At 36.5% G+C, this 23,445-nt stretch overlaps 1 protein-coding gene across 1 annotated transcript in view; it reads right to left on the bottom strand.

The window, feature by feature from the left end:
• Nucleotides 1–22,190, bottom strand: part of LOC310857254 (kelch domain-containing protein 3-like) — a gene marked incomplete at both ends in the record, with an annotated part of 102,721 nt that extends 80,531 nt beyond the window's left edge. Inside the window, one exon of the mRNA XM_083762864.1 lies at nucleotides 21,231–22,190. Within this exon, the coding sequence (XP_083618990.1) occupies nucleotides 21,231–22,190 (960 nt within the window). The remainder of the gene's footprint in view (nucleotides 1–21,230) is intronic.
• Nucleotides 22,191–23,445: the final 1,255 nt, after the last annotated feature.

Raw genomic sequence — 23,445 nt, 5'->3', positions numbered from 1 at the left:
AAACGGCGTGCCATAGTATGCCGTACGGTAGGGGCTATAGCCCATGTTCAAAAATTATGAAAAACGAGGTTACATTATTTTTTCAAAATTTCAAAAAACGATGGGCTATAACCCATGTTTTTTGAAATTTTGATTTTTTTTCAAATCCTCAAAAATGATGAAAAACGGCGTGCCATAGTATGCCGTACGGTAGGGGCTATAGCCCATGTTCAAAAATGATGAAAAATGAGGTTTAAAAGAAAAATCAAAATTTAAAAAAACGATGGGCTATAACCCATGTTTTTTGAAATTTTGAATTTTTTTCAAATCCTCAAAAATGATGAAAAACGGCGTGCCATAGTATGCCGTACGGTAGGGGCTATAGCCCATGTTCAAAAATGATGAAAAATGAGGTTTAAAAAAAATCAAAATTTCAAAAAACGATGGGCTATAACCCATATTTTTTGATTTTTTGATTTTTTTTTCAAATCCTCAAAAATGATGAAAAACGGCGTGCTATAGTATGCCGTACGGTAGGGTCTATAGCCCATGTTCAAAAATGATGAAAAACGAGGTTACATTATTTTTTCAAAATTTAAAAAAACGATGGGCTATAACCCATGTTTTTTGAAATTTTGAATTTTTTTCAAATCCTCAAAGATGATGAAAAACGGCGTGCTATAGTATGCCGTACGGTAGGGACTATAGCCCATGTTCAAAAATGATGAAAAACGAGGTTACATTTTTTTTTCAAAATTTCAAAAAACGATGGGCTATAACCCATGTTTTTTGAAATTTTGAAAATTTTGAAATCCTCAAAAATGATGAAAAACGGCGTGCTATAGTATGCCATACGGTAGGGGCTATAGCCCATGTTCAAAAATGATGAAAAACGAGGTTAATTTATTTTTTCAAAATTTCAAAAAACGATGGGCTATAACCCATGTTTTTTGAAATTTTAATTTTTTTTCAAATCCTCAAAAATGATGAAAAACGGCGTGCCATAGTATGCCGTACGGTAGGGGCTATAGCCCATGTTCAAAAATGATGAAAAATGAGGTTTAAAAAAAAATCAAAATTTAAAAAAACGATGGGCTATAACCCATGTTTTTTGAAATTTTGAATTTTTTTCAAATCCTCAAAAATGATGAAAAACGGCGTGCTATAGTATGCCGTACGGTAGGGGCTATAGCCCATGTTCAAAAATGATGAAAAACGAGGATAACTTTTTTTTCAAAATTAAAAAAAACGATGGGCTATAACCCATGTTTTTTGAATTTTTTAATTTTTTTCAAATCCTCAAAAATGATGAAAAATGGCGTGCTATAGTATGCCGTACGGTAGGGGCTATAGCCCATGTTCAAAAACGATGAAAAACGAGGATAACTTTTTTTTCAAAAATTCAAAAAACGATGGGCTATAACCCATGTTTTTGAAATTTTGAATTTTTTTCAAATCCTCAAAAATGATGAAAAATGGCGTGCTATAGTATGCCGTACGGTAGGGGCTATAGCCCATGTTCAAAAACGATGAAAAACGAGGATAACATTTTTTTCAAAATTTCAAAAAACTATGGGCTATAACCCATGTTTTTTTTAATTTGGAATTTTTTTTCAAATCCTCAAAAATGATGAAAAATGCGTGCTATAGTATGCCGTACGGTAGGGGCTATAGCCCATGTTCAAAAACGATGAAAAACGAGGATAACTTTTTTTTCAAAAATTCAAAAAACGATGGGCTATAACCCATGTTTTTGAAATTTTGAATTTTTTTCAAATCCTCAAAAATGATGAAAAACGGCGTGCCATAGTATGCCGTACGGTAGGGGCTATAGCCCATGTTCAAAAATGATGAAAAATTAGGTTTAAAAAAATATCAAAATTTCAAAAAACGATGGGCTATAACCCATGTTTTTTGATTTTTTTTTTTTTTTTCAAATCCTCAAAAATGATGAAAAACGGCGTGCCATAGTATGCCGTACGGTAGGGGCTATAGCCCATGTTCAAAAATGATGAAAAATGAGGTTTAAAAAAAAATCAAAATTTCAAAAAACGATGGGCTATAACCCATGTTTTTTGAAATTTTGATTTTTTTTCAAATCCTCAAAAATGATGAAAAACGGCGTGCTATAGTATGCCGTACGGTAGGGGCTATAGCCCATGTTCAAAAATGATGAAAAACGAGGATAACTTTTTTTTCAAAATTAAAAAAAACGATGGGCTATAACCCATGTTTTTTGAATTTTTTAATTTTTTTCAAATCCTCAAAAATGATGAAAAATGGCGTGCTATAGTATGCCGTACGGTAGGGGCTATAGCCCATGTTCAAAAACGATGAAAAACGAGGATAACTTTTTTTTCAAAAATTCAAAAAACGATGGGCTATAACCCATGTTTTTGAAATTTTGAATTTTTTTCAAATCCTCAAAAATGATGAAAAACGGCGTGCTATAGTATGCCGTACGGTAGGGGCTATAGCCCATGTTCAAAAACGATGAAAAACGAGGATAACATTTTTTTCAAAATTTCAAAAAACTATGGGCTATAACCCATGTTTTTTTTAATTTGGAATTTTTTTTCAAATCCTCAAAAATGATGAAAAATGCGTGCTATAGTATGCCGTACGGTAGGGGCTATAGCCCATGTTCAAAAACGATGAAAAACGAGGATAACTTTTTTTTCAAAAATTAAAAAAACGATGTGCTATAACCCATGTTTTTTGAAATTTTGAATTTTTTTCAAATCCTCAAAAATGATGAAAAACGGCGTGCCATAGTATGCCGTACGGTAGGGGCTATAGCCCATGTTCAAAAATGATGAAAAATTAGGTTTAAAAAAATATCAAAATTTCAAAAAACGATGGGCTATAACCCATGTTTTTTGATTTTTTTTTTTTTTTTCAAATCCTCAAAAATGATGAAAAACGGCGTGCCATAGTATGCCGTACGGTAGGGGCTATAGCCCATGTTCAAAAATGATGAAAAATGAGGTTTAAAAAAAAAATCAAAATTTAAAAAAACGATGGGCTATAACCCATGTTTTTTGAAATTTTTAAATTTTTTCAAATCCTCAAAAATGATGAAAAACGGCGTGCCATAGTATGCCGTACGGTAGGGGCTATAGCCCATGTTCAAAAATGATGAAAAATGAGGTTTAAAAAAAATCAAAATTTCAAAAAACGATGGGCTATAACCCATGTTTTTTGATTTTTTGATTTTTTTTTCAAATCCTCAAAAATGATGAAAAACGGCGTGCTATAGTATGCCGTACGGTAGGGTCTATAGCCCATGTTCAAAAATGATGAAAAACGAGGTTACATTATTTTTTCAAAATTTCAAAAAACGATGGGCTATAACCCATGTTTTTTGAAATTTTGATTTTTTTTCAAATCCTCAAAAATGATGAAAAACGGCGTGCCATAGTATGCCGTACGGTAGGGGCTATAGCCCATGTTCAAAAATGATGAAAAATGAGGTTTAAAAAAAAAATCAAAATTTAAAAAAACGATGGGCTATAACCCATGTTTTTTGAAATTTTGAAATTTTTTCAAATCCTCAAAAATGATGAAAAACGGCGTGCCATAGTATGCCGTACGGTAGGGGCTATAGCCCATGTTCAAAAATGATGAAAAATGAGGTTTAAAAAAAATCAAAATTTCAAAAAACGATGGGCTATAACCCATGTTTTTTGATTTTTTGATTTTTTTTTCAAATCCTCAAAAATGATGAAAAACGGCGTGCTATAGTATGCCGTACGGTAGGGTCTATAGCCCATGTTCAAAAATGATGAAAAACGAGGTTACATTATTTTTTCAAAATTTCAAAAAACGATGGGCTATAACCCATGTTTTTTTAAATTTTGAATTTTTTTCAAATCCTCAAAAATGATGAAAAACGGCGTGCTATAGTATGCCGTACGGTAGGGACTATAGCCCATGTTCAAAAATGATGAAAAACGAGGTTACATTTTTTTTTCAAAATTTCAAAAAACGATGGGCTATAACCCATGTTTTTTGAAATTTTGAAAATTTTGAAATCCTCAAAAATGATGAAAAACGGCGTGCTATAGTATGCCGTACGGTAGGGGCTATAGCCCATGTTCAAAAATGATGAAAAACGAGGTTAATTTATTTTTTCAAAATTTCAAAAAACGATGGGCTATAACCCATGTTTTTTGAAATTTTGAATTTTTTTCAAATCCTCAAAAATGATGAAAAACGGCGTGCCATAGTATGCCGTACGGTAGGGGCTATAGCCCATGTTCAAAAATGATGAAAAACGAGGATAACTTTTTTTTCAAAATTAAAAAAAACGATGGGCTATAACCCATGTTTTTTGATTTTTTGAATTTTTTTCAAATCCTCAAAAATGATGAAAAACGGCGTGCCATAGTATGCCGTACGGTAGGGGCTATAGCCCATGTTCAAAAATTATGAAAAACAAGGTTACATTATTTTTTCAAAATTTCAAAAAACGATGGGCTATAACCCATGTTTTTTGAAATTTTGATTTTTTTTCAAATCCTCAAAAATGATGAAAAACGGCGTGCCATAGTATGCCGTACGGTAGGGGCTATAGCCCATGTTCAAAAATGATGAAAAATGAGGTTTAAAAAAAAATTAAAATTTAAAAAAACGATGGGCTATAACCCATGTTTTTTGAAATTTTGATTTTTTTTCAAATCCTCAAAAATGATGAAAAACGGCGTGCCATAGTATGCCGTACGGTAGGGGCTATAGCCCATGTTCAAAAATGATGAAAAATGAGGTTTAAAAAAAAAATCAAAATTTAAAAAAACGATGGGCTATAACCCATGTTTTTTGAAATTTTGAATTTTTTTCAAATCCTCAAAAATGATGAAAAACGGCGTGCCATAGTATGCCGTACGGTAGGGGCTATAGCCCATGTTCAAAAATGATGAAAAATGAGGTTTAAAAAAAATCAAAATTTCAAAAAACGATGGGCTATAACCCATGTTTTTTGATTTTTTGATTTTTTTTTCAAATCCTCAAAAATGATGAAAAACGGCGTGCTATAGTATGCCGTACGGTAGGGTCTATAGCCCATGTTCAAAAATGATGAAAAACGAGGTTACATTATTTTTTCAAATTTTCAAAAAACGATGGGCTATAACCCATGTTTTTTGAAATTTTGAATTTTTTTCAAATCCTCAAAAATGATGAAAAACGGCGTGCTATAGTATGCCGTACGGTAGGGACTATAGCCCATGTTCAAAAATGATGAAAAACGAGGTTACATTTTTTTTTCAAAATTTCAAAAAACGATGGGCTATAACCCATGTTTTTTGAAATTTTGAAAATTTTGAAATCCTCAAAAATTATGAAAAACGGCGTGCTATAGTATGCCGTACGGTAGGGGCTATAGCCCATGTTCAAAAATGATGAAAAACGAGGTTAATTTATTTTTTCAAAATTTCAAAAAACGATGGGCTATAACCCATGTTTTTTGAAATTTTTATTTTTTTTCAAATCCTCAAAAATGATGAAAAACGGCGTGCCATAGTATGCCGCACGGTAGGGGCTATAGCCCATGTTCAAAAATGATGAAAAATGAGGTTTAAAAAAAAAATCAAAATTTCAAAAAACGATGGGCTATAACCCATGTTTTTTGAAATTTTGATTTTTTTTCAAATCCTCACAAATGATGAAAAACGGCGTGCTATAGTATGCCGTACGGTAGGGGCTATAGCCCATGTTCAAAAATGATGAAAAACGAGGATAACTTTTTTTTCAAAATTAAAAAAAACGATGGGCTATAACCCATGTTTTTTGAATTTTTGAATTTTTTTCAAATCCTCAAAAATGATGAAAAATGGCGTGCTATAGTATGCCGTACGGTAGGGGCTATAGCCCATGTTCAAAAACGATGAAAAACGAGGATAACTTTTTTTTCAAAAATTCAAAAAACGATGGGCTATAACCCATGTTTTTGAAATTTTGAAATTTTTTCAAATCCTCAAAAATGATGAAAAACTGCGTGCTATAGTATGCCGTACGGTAGGGGCTATAGCCCATGTTCAAAAACGATGAAAAACGAGGATAACATTTTTTGCAAAATAAAAAAAAACGATGGGCTATAACCCATGTTTTTTGAAATTTGGAATTGTTTTCAAATCCTCAAAAATGATGAAAAATGCGTGCTATAGTATGCCGTACGGTAGGGGCTATAGCCCATGTTCAAAAACGATGAAAAACGAGGATAACATTTTTTTCAAAATTTCAAAAAACTATGGGCTATAACCCATGTTTTTTTTAATTTGGAATTTTTTTTCAAATCCTCAAAAATGATGAAAAATGCGTGCTATAGTATGCCGTACGGTAGGGGCTATAGCCCATGTTCAAAAACGATGAAAAACGAGGATAATTTTTTTTTCAAAAATTAAAAAAACGATGTGCTATAACCCATGTTTTTTGAAATTTTGAATTTTTTTCAAATCCTCAAAAATGATGAAAAACGGCGTGCCATAGTATGCCGTACGGTAGGGGCTATAGCCCATGTTCAAAAATGATGAAAAATTAGGTTTAAAAAAATATCAAAATTTCAAAAAACGATGTGCTATAACCCATGTTTTTTGAAATTTTGATTTTTTTTCAAATCCTCAAAAATGATGAAAAACGGCGTGCTATAGTATGCCGTACGGTAGGGGCTATAGCCCATGTTAAAAAATGATGAAAAACGAGTATAACTTTTTTTTCAAAATTTCAAAAAACGATGGGCTATAACCCATGTTTTTTGAATTTTTGAATTTTTTTCAAATCCTCAAAAATGATGAAAAACGGCGTGCTATAGTATGCCGTACGGTAGGGGCTACAGCCCATGTTCAAAAATGATGAAAAACGAGGTTAAAAATATTTTCAAAATTTCAAAAAACGATGGGCTATAACCCATGTTTTTTGAAATTTTGATTTTTTTTCAAATCCTCAAAAATGATGAAAAACGGCGTGCTATAGTATGCCGTACAGTAGGGGCTATAGCCCATGTTCAAAAATGATGAAAAACGAGGTTAATTTATTTTTTCAAAATTTCAAAAAACGATGGGCTATAACCCATGTTTTTTGAATTTTTGAATTTTTTTAAAATCCTCAAAAATGATGAAAAACGGCGTGCTATAGTATGCCGTACGGTAGGGGCTATAGCCCATGTTCAAAAATGATGAAAAACGAGGATAACTTTTTTTTCAAAATTAAAAAAAACGATGGGCTATAACCCATGTTTTTTGAAATTTTGATTTTTTTTCAAATCCTCAAAAATGATGAAAAACGGCGTGCTATAGTATGCCGTACGGTAGGGGCTATAGCCCATGTTCAAAAACGATGAAAAACGAGGATAACATTTTTTGCAAAATTTAAAAAAACGATGGGCTATAACCCATGTTTTTTGAAATTTGGAATTGTTTTCAAATCCTCAAAAATGATGAAAAATGCGTGCTATATTATGCCGTACGGTAGGGGCTATAGCCCATGTTCAAAAACGATGAAAAACGAGGATAACATTTTTTTCAAAATTTCAAAAAACTATGGGCTATAACCCATGTTTTTTTAAATTTGGAATTTTTTTTCAAATCCTCAAAAATTATGAAAAATGCGTGCTATAGTATGCCGTACGGTAGGGGCTATAGCCCATGTTCAAAAACGATGAAAAACGAGGATAACTTTTTTTTCAAAAATTAAAAAAACGATGTGCTATAACCCATGTTTTTTGAAATTTTGAATTTTTTTCAAATCCTCAAAAATGATGAAAAACGGCGTGCCATAGTATGCCGTACGGTAGGGGCTATAGCCCATGTTCAAAAATGATGAAAAATTAGGTTTAAAAAAATATCAAAATTTCAAAAAACGATGGGCTATAACCCATGTTTTTTGAAATTTTGATTTTTTTTCAAATCCTCAAAAATGATGAAAAACGGCGTGCTATAGTATGCCGTACGGTAGGGGCTATAGCCCATGTTCAAAAATGATGAAAAACGAGTATAACTTTTTTTTCAAAATTTCAAAAAACGATGGGCTATAACCCATGTTTTTTGAATTTTTGAATTTTTTTCAAATCCTCAAAAATGATGAAAAACGGCGTGCTATAGTATGCCGTACGGTAGGGGCTACAGCCCATGTTCAAAAATGATGAAAAACGAGGTTAAAAATATTTTCAAAATTTCAAAAAACGATGGGCTATAACCCATGTTTTTTGAAATTTTGATTTTTTTTCAAATCCTCAAAAATGATGAAAAACGGCGTGCTATAGTATGCCGTACAGTAGGGGCTATAGCCCATGTTCAAAAATGATGAAAAACGAGGTTAATTTATTTTTTCAAAATTTCAAAAAACGATGGGCTATAACCCATGTTTTTTGAATTTTTGAATTTTTTTAAAATCCTCAAAAATGATGAAAAACGGCGTGCTATAGTATGCCGTACGGTAGGGGCTATAGCCCATGTTCAAAAATGATGAAAAACGAGGATAACTTTTTTTTCAAAATTTAAAAAAACGATGGGCTATAACCCATGTTTTTTGAAATTTTGATTTTTTTTCAAATCCTCAAAAATGATGAAAAACGGCGTGCTATAGTATGCCGTACGGTAGGGGCTACAGCCCATGTTCAAAAATGATGAAAAACGAGGTTAAAAATATTTTCAAAATTTCAAAAAACGATGGGCTATAACCCATGTTTTTTGAAATTTTGATTTTTTTCAAATCCTCAAAAATGATGAAAAACTGCGTGCTATAGTATGCCGTACGGTAGGGGCTATAGCCCATGTTCAAAAATGATGAAAAACGAGGTTAATTTATTTTTTCAAAATTTCAAAAAACGATGGGCTATAACCCATGTTTTTTAATTTTTTAATTTTTTTCAAATCCTCAAAAATGATGAAAAACGGCGTGCTATAGTATGCCGTACGGTAGGGGCTATAGCCCATGTTCAAAAATGATGAAAAACGAGGATAACTTTTTTTTTTTAATTTCAAAAAACGATGGGCTATAACCCATGTTTTTTGAAATGTTGAATTTTTTTTAAATCCTCAAAAATGATGAAAAACGGCGTGCTATAGTATGCCGTACGGTAGGGGCTATAGCCCATGTTCAAAAATGATGAAAAACGAGTATAACTTTTTTTTCAAAATTTCAAAAAACGATGGGCTATAACCCATGTTTTTTGAATTTTTGAATTTTTTTAAAATCCTCAAAAATGATGAAAAACGGCGTGCTATAGTATGCCGTACGGTAGGGGCTATAGCCCATGTTCAAAAATGATGAAAAACGAGGATAACTTTTTTTTCAAAATTTAAAAAAACGATGGGCTATAACCCATGTTTTTTGAAATTTTGATTTTTTTTTCAAATCCTCAAAAATGATGAAAAACGGCGTGCTATAGTATGCCGTACGGTAGGGGCTACAGCCCATGTTCAAAAATGATGAAAAACGAGGTTAAAAATATTTTCAAAATTTCAAAAAACGATGGGCTATAACCCATGTTTTTTAATTTTTGAATTTTTTTCAAATCCTCAAAAATGATGAAAAACGGCGTGCTATAGTATGCCGTACGGTAGGGGCTATAGCCCATGTTCAAAAATGATGAAAAACGAGGATAACTTTTTTTTTTAAATTTCAAAAAACGATGGGCTATAACCCATGTTTTTTGAAATGTTGAATTTTTTTTAAATCCTCAAAAATGATGAAAAACGGCGTGCTATAGTATGCCGTACGGTAGGGGCTATAGCCCATGTTCAAAAATGATGAAAAACGAGTATAACTTTTTTTTCAAAATTTCAAAAAACGATGGGCTATAACCCATGTTTTTTGAATTTTTGAATTTTTTTCAAATCCTCAAAAATGATGAAAAACGGCGTGCTATAGTATGCCGTACGGTAGGGGCTATAGCCCATGTTCAAAAATGATGAAAAACGAGGATAACTTTTTTTTTTTAATTTCAAAAAACGATGGGCTATAACCCATGTTTTTTGAAATGTTGAATTTTTTTTAAATCCTCAAAAATGATGAAAAACGGCGTGCTATAGTATGCCGTACGGTAGGGGCTATAGCCCATGTTCAAAAATGATGAAAAACGAGGATAACTTTTTTTTTTTAATTTCAAAAAACGATGGGCTATAACCCATGTTTTTTGAAATGTTGAATTTTTTTTAAATCCTCAAAAATGATGAAAAACGGCGTGCTATAGTATGCCGTACGGTAGGGGCTACAGCCCATGTTCAAAAATGATGAAAAACGAGGTTAAAAATATTTTCAAAATTTCAAAAAACGATGGGCTATAACCCATGTTTTTTAATTTTTGAATTTTTTTCAAATCCTCAAAAATGATGAAAAACGGCGTGCTATAGTATGCCGTACGGTAGGGGCTATAGCCCATGTTCAAAAATGATGAAAAACGAGGATAACTTTTTTTTTTAAATTTCAAAAAACGATGGGCTATAACCCATGTTTTTTGAAATGTTGAATTTTTTTTAAATCCTCAAAAATGATGAAAAACGGCGTGCTATAGTATGCCGTACGGTAGGGGCTATAGCCCATGTTCAAAAATGATGAAAAACGAGTATAACTTTTTTTTCAAAATTTCAAAAAACGATGGGCTATAACCCATGTTTTTTGAATTTTTGAATTTTTTTCAAATCCTCAAAAATGATGAAAAACGGCGTGCTATAGTATGCCGTACGGTAGGGGCTATAGCCCATGTTCAAAAATGATGAAAAACGAGGATAACTTTTTTTTTTTAATTTCAAAAAACGATGGGCTATAACCCATGTTTTTTGAAATGTTGAATTTTTTTTAAATCCTCAAAAATGATGAAAAACGGCGTGCTATAGTATGCCGTACGGTAGGGGCTATAGCCCATGTTCAAAAATGATGAAAAACGAGTATAACTTTTTTTTCAAAATTTCAAAAAACGATGGGCTATAACCCATGTTTTTTGAATTTTTGAATTTTTTTCAAATCCTCAAAAATGATGAAAAACGGCGTGCTATAGTATGCCGTACGGTAGGGGCTACAGCCCATGTTCAAAAATGATGAAAAACGAGGTTAAAAATATTTTCAAAATTTAAAAAAACGATGGGCTATAACCCATGTTTTTTGAAATTTTGATTTTTTTTCAAATCCTCAAAAATGATGAAAAACGGCGTGCTATAGTATGCCGTACAGTAGGGGCTATAGCCCATGTTCAAAAATGATGAAAAACGAGGTTAATTTATTTTTTCAAAATTTCAAAAAACGATGGGCTATAACCCATGTTTTTTGAATTTTTGAATTTTTTTAAAATCCTCAAAAATGATGAAAAACGGCGTGCTATAGTATGCCGTACGGTAGGGGCTATAGCCCATGTTCAAAAATGATGAAAAACGAGGATAACTTTTTTTTCAAAATTTAAAAAAACGATGGGCTATAACCCATGTTTTTTGAAATTTTGATTTTTTTTCAAATCCTCAAAAATGATGAAAAACGGCGTGCTATAGTATGCCGTACGGTAGGGGCTACAGCCCATGTTCAAAAATGATGAAAAACAAGGTTAAAAATATTTTCAAAATTTCAAAAAACGATGGGCTATAACCCATGTTTTTTAATTTTTGAATTTTTTTCAAATCCTCAAAAATGATGAAAAACGGCGTGCTATAGTATGCCGTACGGTAGGGGCTATAGCCCATGTTCAAAAATGATGAAAAACGAGGATAACTTTTTTTTTTAAATTTCAAAAAACGATGGGCTATAACCCATGTTTTTTGAAATGTTGAATTTTTTTTAAATCCTCAAAAATGATGAAAAACGGCGTGCTATAGTATGCCGTACGGTAGGGGCTACAGCCCATGTTAAAAAATGATGAAAAACGAGGTTAAAAATATTTTCAAAATTTCAAAAAACGATGGGCTATAACCCATGTTTTTTGAAATTTTGATTTTTTTTTAAATCCTCAAAAATGATGAAAAACGGTGTGCTATAGTATGCCGTACGGTAGGGGCTATAGCCCATGTTCAAAAATGATGAAAAACTAGGTTAATATTTTTTTCAAAATTTCAAAAAACGATGGGCTATAACACATGTTTTTTTTGTTTGTTTTTTAATCCTCAAAATTGATGAAAAACGGCGTGCTATAGTATGCCGTACGGTAGGGGCTATAGCCCATGTTCAAAAATGATGAAAAACTAGGTTATTTTTTTTTTTCAAAAATTCAAAAAATGATGGGCTATAACCCATGTTTTTGAAATTTTGATTTTTTTTCAAATCCTCAAAAATAATGAAAAACGGCGTGCTATAGTATGCCGTACGGTAGGGGCTATAGCCCATGTTCAAAAATGATGAAAAACGAGGTTACATTTTTTTTTCAAAATTTCAAAAAACGATGGGCTATAACCCATGTTTTTTGAAAATTTGAAATGTTTTCAAATCCTCAAAAATGATGAAAAACGGCGTGCTATAGTATGCCGTACGGTAGGGGCTATAGCCCATGTTCAAAAATGATGAAAAACTAGGTTACATTTTTTTTTCAAATTTTCTAAAAACGATGGGCTATAACCCATGTTTTTTGAAAATTTGAAATGTTTTCAAATCCTCAAAAATGATGAAAAACGGCGTGCTATAGTATGCCGTACGGTAGGGGGTATAGCCCATGTTCAAAAATGATGAAAAACGAGGTTACATTTTTCTTTCCAATTTTCAAAAAACGATGGGCTATAACCCATGTTTTTTGAAATTTTGAAATGTTTCAAATCCTCAAAAATGATGAAAAACGGCGTGCTATAGTATGCCGTACGGTAGGGGCTATAGCCCATGTTCAAAAATGATGAAAAACGAGGTTAAAAAAAAAAATCAAATTTTCAAAAAACGATGGGCTATAACCCATGTTTTTTGAAATTTTGAATTTTTTTCAAATCCTCAAAAATGATGAAAAACGGCGTGCTATAGTATGCCGTACGGTAGGGGCTATAGCCCATGTTCAAAAATGATGAAAAACTAGGTATTGTTCTTTTTCAAAATTAAAAGAAAATGATGGGCTATAACCCATGTTTTTTTTAATTTTGATTTTTTTTTCAAATCCTCAAAAATGATGAAAAACGGTGTGCTATAGTATGCCGTACGGTAGGGGCTATAGCCCATGTTCAAAAATGATGAAAAACTAGGTTAATATTTTTTTCAAATTTTCAAAAAACGATGGGCTATAACACATGTTTTTTTTGTTTGTTTTTTAATCCTCAAAATTGATGAAAAACGGCGTGCTATAGTATGCCGTACGGTAGGGGCTATAGCCCATGTTCAAAAATGATGAAAAACTAGGTTATTTTTTTTTTCAAAAATTCAAAAAATGATGGGCTATAACCCATGTTTTTGAAATTTTGATTTTTTTTCAAATCCTCAAAAATGATGAAAAACGGCGTGCTATAGTATGCCGTACGGTAGGGGCTATAGCCCATGTTAAAAAATGATGAAAAACTAGGTTAATTCTTTTTTCAAAATTTCAAAAAAACGATGGGCTATAACCCATGTTTTTTTTATTTTTTTATTTTTTTTCAAATCCTCAAAAGTGATGAAAAACGGCGTGCTATAGTATGCCGTACGGTAGGGGCTATAGCCCATGTTCAAAAATGATGAAAAACTAGGTTAATTTTTTTTTCAAAATTTCAAAAAATGATGGGCTATAACCCATGTTTTTTTTTATTTTGATTTTTTTTTCAAATCCTCAAAAATGATGAAAAACGAGGATTTTTAAATCCTGTTATATAACTATAGGGAGGGATCACAGTAAGGAACCTGGGGGTTATCTATGAAAAGGCAACACAATGAGCAGAAAATAAACCATGGAAATACAACAAATTGAGCAGAGCACCGCAGGGAGTTGAACCCCGTTCTGGAAAACCAGGAAGTGCCACACCAGTGCCTTGGTTTTTGTTTTGTTGTAATTCACAGGTCCAACTCGAATAAAACTAAAAACTCTAATAAAACTAAAAACAAATCAAAATTTCAAAAAACGATGGGCTATAGCCCATGTTCAAAAATGATGAAAAACGAGGTTAAAAAAAATTATCAAAATTTCAAAAAACGATGGGCTATAACCCATGTTTTTCGAAATTTTGAATTTTTTTCAAATCCTCAAAAATGATGAAAAACGGCGTGCTATAGTATGCCGTATGGTAGGGGCTATAGCCCATGTTCAAAAATGATGAAAAACGAGGTTAAAAATATTTTCAAAATTTCAAAAAAATAATGGGCTATAACCCATGTTTTTTTAAATTTAGATTTTTTTTTCAAATCCTCAAAAATGATGAAAAACGAGGATTTTTAAAACCTGTAATATAACTATAGGGAGGGGACACAGTAAGGAACCTTATCTATGAAAAGGCAACACAATGAGCAGAAAATAAACCATGGGAAATACAACAAATTGAGCAGAGCACCGCAGGGAGTTGAACCCCGTTCTGGAAAACCAGGAAGTGCCACACCAGTGCCTTGGTTTTTGTTTTGTTGTAATTCACAGGTCCAACTCGAATAGACAGGCAAAAGAAGGGGCAAGAGAAGGGCAAAAGACAGGCAAAATAAGGGCAAAAGACAGGCAAAAGAAGGGGCAAAAGACAGGCAAAAGAAGGGGCAAAAGACAGGCAAAAGAAGGGCAAAAGAAGGGCAAAAGAAGGGGCAAAAGACAGGCAAAATAAGGGGCAAAAGACAGGCAAAAGAAGGGGCAAAAGACAGGCGAAATACAGGCAAAAGACGGGCAAAAGACGGGCAAAAGACGGGCAAAAGAAGGGGCAAAAGAAGGGGCAAAAGACGGGCAAAAGACGTGCAAAAGACGGACAAAAGACGGGCAAAAGACGGACAAAAGACGGGCAAAAGACAGGCAAAAGAAGGGCAAAAGAAGGGGCAAAAGAAGGGCAAAAGACAGAAAAAAGAAGGGCAAAATAAGGGGCAAAAGAAGGGGCAAAAGACAGGCAAAAGAAGGGCAAAAGAAGGGCAAAAGACAGGCAAAAGACAGGCAAAAGAAGGGCAAAAGAAGGGGCAAAAGACAGGCAAAAGAAGGGGCAAAAGACAGGCAAAAGAAGGGCAAAAGAAGGGCAAAAGACGGGCAAAAGACGGGCAAAAGACGGGCAAAAGACGTCACACACACACACACACACACACACACACGCACACATGGATTATTTCACCCTTTGGTTGGTTATAAACACTTATATTAATAAACACAAGGACGTGTGTGTCTGTGGCTGTCTGTATCAGGCTTATAGGTTTGTTTATTCCGCCATCTTGGATCTCATTCATCAACTCAACTCCCGTCCCAAAGTTCCGGGGACTTGATCTGCACAGTGTGCAGATCAAGACAGGTGGTCTGTTGTTGCTACAGCGCCATCTTGTGGTGGTTTAAATACATGCAGTGTGTTACATCTCCCTTCTTAAAGAAAAGACGGTTTTTCCATAATGTTTGAGGCAACTTGACTTGTATTGAGGCAATAAAGTGCAATAATAGGCACAATCATTGGCTGAAAAATGTGTGTGCTCAAAATATCAAAGTGAAATAACAAAATAGGCAAATAGCATGAATCAATTGAACAGTGCATTATAAGTAGGCTACTTAAACCTGTTGGGAAAGGATGTGCAACATATTAGCTTGTAAACGTGAGGATAGCTCATGTAAACAGGTGTAGGCTGAGGATAGCCGGGTGGAGTAAAGTCCAATACTACATGTAAACAGGTGTAGGTGTAAACAGGTGTAGGTGTAAACAGGTGTAGGTGTAAACAGGTGTAGGTGTAAGCGGGCGGGCAGGCAGGCAGACATCTCTGTGTAGGACAAAAATGGCCGATTTCAAAGCATCTGGAGATATTAGGCAATAACAGCACAGGAAAAAACTATGTATTTTTGACCTGAAGTCAGCTTGTGGTAACCTGGCCTTACTACAGTCATGGCCCTCCCCTCCCCTCCCCTCCCCTCCCCTCCCCTCCCCTGCCAGAGGAGATAAATGTGCATTTCAAGAAATAACTTTACACCACAAAGAAGGAAAATCAACCCGATTTCAATGTGACAATTCTCTGGATTGGTTTGCGGTTGCCCGAGGCAGGAGATGTCGATGCAAACACACAGCTCATGTCCAAAGCACTTAGACGAGAAAGGAACAGTGTTTTCTCATCTCTTTCCATTCCGTCAATCACTCATGCACTCACTCACACGCACGCGAGTGTGTGTGTGTGTGTGTGTGTGTGTGTGTGTGTGTGTGTGTGTCTGTGACTGTGTGTGTGCGCACAGGCAGAAATACCCAATCTACCCAATTCCAAAAAGTAGGGCTATTGCATTGCATGGCAGATAGAATGATGGCTGGTAGCAATTATCTGAAAGGCAACTATCTGATTATTCAGTGATTTCACTTAATTCAAATATCACTCATTTCTTAAATTGTTTTGTGATAATCCTAGAGTGTGCACTGCTGACCAATAAAGGAGTTCCTCCCTGTACCCAGTTAACCACATGGGGGTCAAAACAACCGTAGGTTTCGTTTTTGGCCCAGCCTTCATCCTATCAGGATAGAGAGGGGCCTTCCGCCGGTCCTGATGATGATGAGGAGGAGGAGAAGGAGTGAAATCGCCTCATGTGCTTTTGAGCAACTTAATGCAAGTGGATGGGAGGAGAACTCTGATGCCGTCTCCATTAATATATACTCTAAGGGCGGGACTCTAAAGAGCGTCGCAGTCCCTCCCCCTTTCAGAACAACGAGTGGCCCAGGAAATGAAAACCCAATGCATTCTCCCATAGGCATTTCTTATTTAATTTATTTAAAGACCTTTTTAAGCGCCGTACGAAGCCAACTCTTGTCGTGACAAATCATGACAACACACACAATTGTTCGGGCCAAACAAAGAAGTAGAAAGTAGAAAAAAAAGGCAGGTTACAACACTTTCTTTGTTGTTTTTCTTCTTAGTAATTATTTGTCTGGCCCGAAAAATTGTGTGTGTTGTCATGATTTGTCACGACAAGAGTTGGCTTCGTACGGCGCTTAAAAAGGTCTTTAAATAAATTAAATAAGAAATGCCTATGGGAGAATGCATTGGGTTTTCATTTCCTGGGCCACTCGTTTTTCTGAAAGAGGGAGGGACTGCGACGCTCTATAGAAGCAAGTTAGAGGAAATATCAAACATGATGACAGTGTGTCATTCTGCCAGCGTGTGCAGGGCGCTCACCTCCAGGCACGTCGACTCGGAGGAATTAAACTCTAACTGAGAACTTCAAAGGTCAGCGTCCGTGGAAAACACAGAGACGGGAATGGATTTATTGGATTTACAAACTAGGGCTGAGATTTCTGCCCGTGCATTTTCTCCCCAATATTTTCAGAACATCAACCTCTGTGATCTCAATAAATCTCAGGCCCAGACGGTGTTGTTTTTGGCAGCAAAAATTTGATTTTAGTTTTTAGTCGTAGTCTTTTGAATAGTCTTCACTTAGTTTTAGTCATATTTTAGTCACCTGGGATGTTTTAGTATTAGTCTAGTTTTAGTCGACTAAAATGTCATGACATTTTAGTTGACTAAATCTACAGTTGATTTAGTCGACTAAAATGTATTGATGAAAAAGTCTGCAATTAGAATAGCAGCTTATTGGCTACTGTGGTTCTATCTAGCGCATGGGGGTGGGCAATTGGCGGCCCGGGGGCCACATGCGGCCTCCACCTTAATGTGGCCCTCAGGGTAATATCAGAATACTGATATAATATTTGATTCCAGCTGTTTACAATTCCACGACATGCAAACATGACCTGCTTTAATTACGTCAGTCTAAATTAGTAGCTCAATGCTCAACACACGTAAATAGCCGATCTACAAGCTCAAAATGCGTCGCAGCGCAACGCGTTTTGAGCTTGTAGGTCGGCTATTTTTGCTACGACAGTAATATATGGCCCTAGGGAGTGAGTGTGGAAATATAGTGGCCCTCTCCATCGTCAAAGTTGCCCACCCCTGATCCAGCGGTTCCGGGTGGGAGGTTTTCAGCCAGCTACAGTAGGCTTGTTGGACACATCCAGAGCTGGTGAATGAGTGTATGGTATATCACCTCAATTAAAGCGTGCACTAAGTGTCTGACAAACAGCTAATTCGCTTCTTCCACCAGCCGAGACCAATCGATGATCTGGCATTCGTCCCGACCCAATAAAGCAGCGTCCTGTTTTCTCGCTGCAGTTATTATTAGGGGAGGAATGACGCAGAGGTCCACTCCGTTCTGTGTGTCCTTCATTAGAAGGATTCAGAGCTTCATCGCAATTAAGTAATTTGAGCAACATGCGCACATGTGTATACATACCGTAGTAGGCTATACACATGCATAAATATTCAGTTACCTGTCTGCACTCTTGTCAGTGAAAACAATCTGTGTGATTTGAAGAAGGAATGAGGATTGGGTTCTTTTTTTAGAAATACATTTTTAATTCATGCATGTGTCAGGCGCCCGTACGTGGGGAATGTTTCAGTCAGGTGGTTAATGTGTACTGTAATGTGCACTGTAAGATACACAGGATTATGATACATGATGATCACACACGCACACACACACACAGTCACACACACACACACACACACACACCATTCTCATTTGCCCTACATATATAGTGAACAAAAATACCACCACGTACTGGCACTGAACCTCCACTTCTTTATAAGCGTCTACTTCTCTAATGGTACTTTGTCACATTGAATTAGTCAAACCGCTATCGTCGGCAGGATACAGTAATTATGCAGTCCTGCTATCACCTCCATTACTGACACTCTGTCCCACCTCATACCTTGACGACCACGCTGTTAGAAGGTGATCAGCCAGAGCATGCAGCTCAATCATTTCGACAACAGCGACAGTTCCAATACATTTAGATATACTGTGAAACGTCATGTGAGCTGTAAGGCAAACTATAGCAGTCAACCTTATACCAGGTGTTTGTCTGTGTGCTTGAATGTGATCCTTCACAAGGAACCCCTTGACCTTTTAAGGGTTTCACAAATACAATACCAATAAGATCAAGCCACAATGATCCTCTTAAAACCAGTGGTGGAAAAAGTACTCAATTGTTTTACTTAAGTAAAAGTACCAATACTGCAATTTAGAACTACTCCTTTACAAGTAAAAGTACGGAATTGAAAATGTACTTGAGTAAAAGTGCAAAAGTATCGGCATCAAAATGTACTTAAAGTACTAAAAGTAAAAGTACTCATATTGCAGAATGTCCCACTTCACAAGTTAAAAATGTGTACAAAGTCTATTGAAAATAGCCGATCTACACGTTGTGAGCTTGTAGATCGGCTATTTTCAAATGGCCAAAATGTATTGGGTTGAAGTGGTTAATTTATGTTTTCTAATCAAAATTAAAATCGCCAAAGTAACTAAAGTAACTAAAGTTTTCAAATAATTGTAGTGGAGTAAAAGTACAAATGTTGGCTCTGAGATGTAGTGGAGTAGAAGTAAAAGTACTGGAAATTGGAAATACTCAAGTAAAGCACAAATACCTCAAAATTGTACTTAAGTACAGTACTTAAGTAAAAGTACTTAGTTACTTTCCACCACTGCTTAAAACCCATTCAGGCCTGACGTCGGGAAAAAAAGTTTTTTAAATTATGACAATTTTCTGAAAGATTTGCGGCACATTTTAACGATTTAATGACTCGGTGGCGCGCTATGATCTGCTATTTTTCAATAGCTATAAAGTTTAACGTAACGCATTAAAACACCAAAAGGGGTTCCCACCCAGAATGGGTTAACTCTAGCTTGACTCCAAAAAGAAACACACACACACACACACAGGGGCAGCCTTAGGAATCTGGAGGCCCGTTTCAAGACCAAATATGAGGCCCCCATATACCTATGACATAATTATTTTGTTGATACAGCCGTATATTGATACGAATAGTTTGACTGTTCAATATCAAACGCAGCCATTACTCTCGACAATTAGCAACAACACCTTTCCTCATCCTGTCGTCCCTTCACAATGAAAGTGTCTCCCCTTTACCTCCCAATGCTGCACATTTTACCATGTTATTTACATAAAATAGGTGTAACTTTACTAACTTAACATTAACATTGTGGGAGAGAGCAAGGCAGTGAGTGAGCGAGAGAGAGAGAGGGGGCCAAGAGTGGCGGGGGTTGACTGAGGGGACTTCAGTGCACTGTACACTCTTGCTTCGTGTCCCCGGTTGGCTTGGTGTGGAATGTGCTAATTTGGGTGCCGTGTCATTAGTCAGAAGGTTCATTGTTCCGAAATTACTATCCCTATCTCTAACCCTAACCTAAACCTAACCGCAAGCACGGGAGCAAACCTAAACCTAACCGCAAGCACGGGAGCAGTGCATGTTCGGACTAACGGGACTTCGGATCTATGGGCAGTTTCCAAAATTTGTCCCCTATATTCAAAGTCTGATTTCCATTGATTGTTGGCTGTGTTTAGCATGTATATGGCTGTGGAGTTTTGGTACAAAATCAAAACAACTTGTCTAATCTTTTGGCATGTTTAAACCTCCAGGAAAATCCGTGTTGAGGTTCTTAATCCACTGTTTTCCATTCTCCTTTTGCCAAAAAAATTATAATCGCGAAACTCGTACACAGTACGATACACAGCAAGCTAAAAGGAATCAACACACCAGCACGCCAGAGACCAGAATACTTCAAACCCAAACAAATAGTTAAAAATAGAACTACAAAACGCATGTTAATTATAGATAACAGCCAGCACCAGCAACTGTGTTTATTTAATCACATGTGAAAAATGTGGATTACAATATGTCGGAGAAACGAGTAAAACAATAGCTGCAAGGCTGAGACAACACAAATACAATATTGACAATGCAAAAAAGACAACTAAAAGGATTGTTCAACATTATATGGCACACGGCATTGAAGCTCTAAAAGTATCTGGACTTCAACACAATCCCAACTGGACAGTATAGGACAAAGACGTTTTAAGGAAATAAAACCTAACAATAACAATAGAAGACCAAGTCCTTTCAGGACTGCTTGGTCCATTAAATAAAAAAAAGATTATAGAAATAAATATACAATAAAGAGAGTTCCACCGTGTTCAGTTTGGAACATACAGACACAGGTTTGTGTTTCCACCGCATTGTGTTGGACGCAATTGTCATTGTTTGATGCCTAGCTGAATGGTTAGAGAGCCTGTCTGGAGAGAAGGAGTCTCCTGAGGTTTGAATCTCAGTAAGTGATGCTGAGAGGTGGCTCACCATCAGGTGGGATGAGATGTTGATTCATCATTTCTTGATCTTTCTGCTGTTTGTTCAATGTGGTCTCGGTTGTTGTTGTTGTTGTCGTTGTTGGTTGCCATGGCTGACAGTTCCCACCTGATGTCGTGTGGGAGTTCTGATTGGTCCAGAGCGTACTGAATAACTTCTAGCTTACATAACGTCTTAAGACGAGGACTGAAGTCTAAGATGAACAGCTCATCAGAGATAGTGTCATCTCCTTTCCTTCCTCCAAAGAGGATGATACAATCTCCCACAATGCAACAGCACATACTACGCATTGGACATGGTCCTTTCCCCTTGGGCTCAACCTTCTTCCAGGTGAAGGTCTCTGGACTGAATTTCCACACATCATTGAAGGTCTGGTTACTGTTGCAGCCTCCAAATATGTACAGCTCTCCATTGTAGGTTAATGCTGAATGACACCAGCGTCCTTCTGGTAGAAGTTGAACAGAAGGTGTGTCCAGCCAGACGTTGGTCTCTGTGTCAAACACTCTGATGGTGTCCCCCTGTCCCCCCTGGTACCCCCTACAGCCCCCGAATACAAACATCTTGGTACCAATGATGGTGGCAGAGTGAAGGTGTGAAGCAGGAGGTGGAGTTCCTCTGGTGTTAATCAAAGACGAGACCATTGTGCTGGTGTCCAACTTGTACATGTCATTAGTGTATCCAGTCAGCTTGGTGTATCCTCCATGGATAAACATGACCTTCTCCAACACACAGGCTGAGTGGAAGAACCTCTCCTCTGGAACAGTCCCAGAAACCCTGGGTTGGAACCACCTGTGGGAGTCAACATCAAATGCATAAAGCACATTGCAGTAAGGCTCCCCTCCCCAGATGTAGACTGTATCTTCAACCAACACAGCTGTGTGGCCCCGGCGCCTGGATGGAACCTCAAGGTCACCATCTCCTCTTCCTGGTTCCACCAGAGGTAACTTCTTCCAGCATAAAGACACTGTGTTGAAGACATGGACATCCATCTGTTTCATGTTGTTGAAGGTCCCTCCAACACAGTAGCCTACAAAGGAATACAGTTTGTTCCTCACTGCTACAGCAGCATGCCAGAATCGCTTTTGTCCTCCTGCTTTGGAAACGGTCCAAGACAACATCTGTCTGTCTGTCTGTCTGTCTGTCTGTCTGTCTGTCTGTCTGTCTGTCTGTCTGTCTGTCTGTCTGTCTGTCTGTCTGTCTGTCTGTCTGTCTCTCTTCTCTCTCTCGACGTCTACTCTACAGTCATTTTCAACACGGTGCATCATCTTATATCTTCTGGTGTGAAATCACACGAGACACAAACTGTTGCCATAACGACGCCAATTAGTGCACCCTTTGAACTCTATTGCTATATGTATTACTTAATTGCGGCTACCTTGGGGTCTATGGATCTATGGATCTATGGATCTATGGGTCTATGGATCTATGGGTCTATGGATCTATGGGTCTATGGATCTATGGGTCTTCCACACGTATAGCATAGTATAGTATATATGTATAGTTTATAATATAGTTTCATTATATAGATATGACACTGTTACGTTCTTAGCTTACGCATGTTTCATGATAAATGCTTTTTATGTGATGTATTCCCATGCTTTTTTGTTCTTGCCTACTGTAAATCACTCTGGATTAAGAGCGTGTGCTAAATGCCTAAATTGTAAATTGCTACAGCGTTCCCTAACACTGAGCTGTGTTGTGTGAGTGTTGTGTGTTGTGTGTTGTGTGTGTGTGTGTGTGTGTGTGTGTGTGTGCGTGTTCTCTCATGTGCATTCGCGCACGCGTGTGTTCGCGCATGCGTGTAATGTGCTCAAGCTGACTGGCTGAGCACGGAATGAGATGTATGGTGATAACAGTGCCGCTCACGTCACGACAGACAGTCCACTGAGCAACTCAAAGTGAGGCTGAATGACAAGCATTTTGCATTCTGGCTCTTTGAGGGGAGCTAGCGCCCCCCTATGGCCAGCTTGGTGTGTTTGTGTGTTCTCAGGGGCGGCCTTAGGAATCTGGAGACCCGTTTCAAGACCAAATATGAGGCCCCCACATACCTATGACATCATTCTTCTGTTTAGGCCCCCCTGAGGGTGGAGGCCCGTTTCAATAGGCCCTGCGGTAAGCCCCGCCCGCTCGCTCAGCTGCCTCGATACCGTTGTTAAGCAGGACAAACATCAGCGAACCTCCATTGAGGACCGTGTTATGTCGGCGTTTTTCCGAAGAGGAATAGAAGCATTCATATCAACAACATTCATACTA

This window comes from Protomyctophum parallelum (genome assembly GCF_964188405.1).
Source record: "Protomyctophum parallelum genome assembly, chromosome: 4".
NCBI lineage: Eukaryota > Metazoa > Chordata > Actinopteri > Myctophiformes > Myctophidae > Protomyctophum > Protomyctophum parallelum.
The sequence above is the reverse complement of the archived record's forward strand: the minus strand, read 5'-3'. Positions and strand labels throughout refer to the sequence as shown.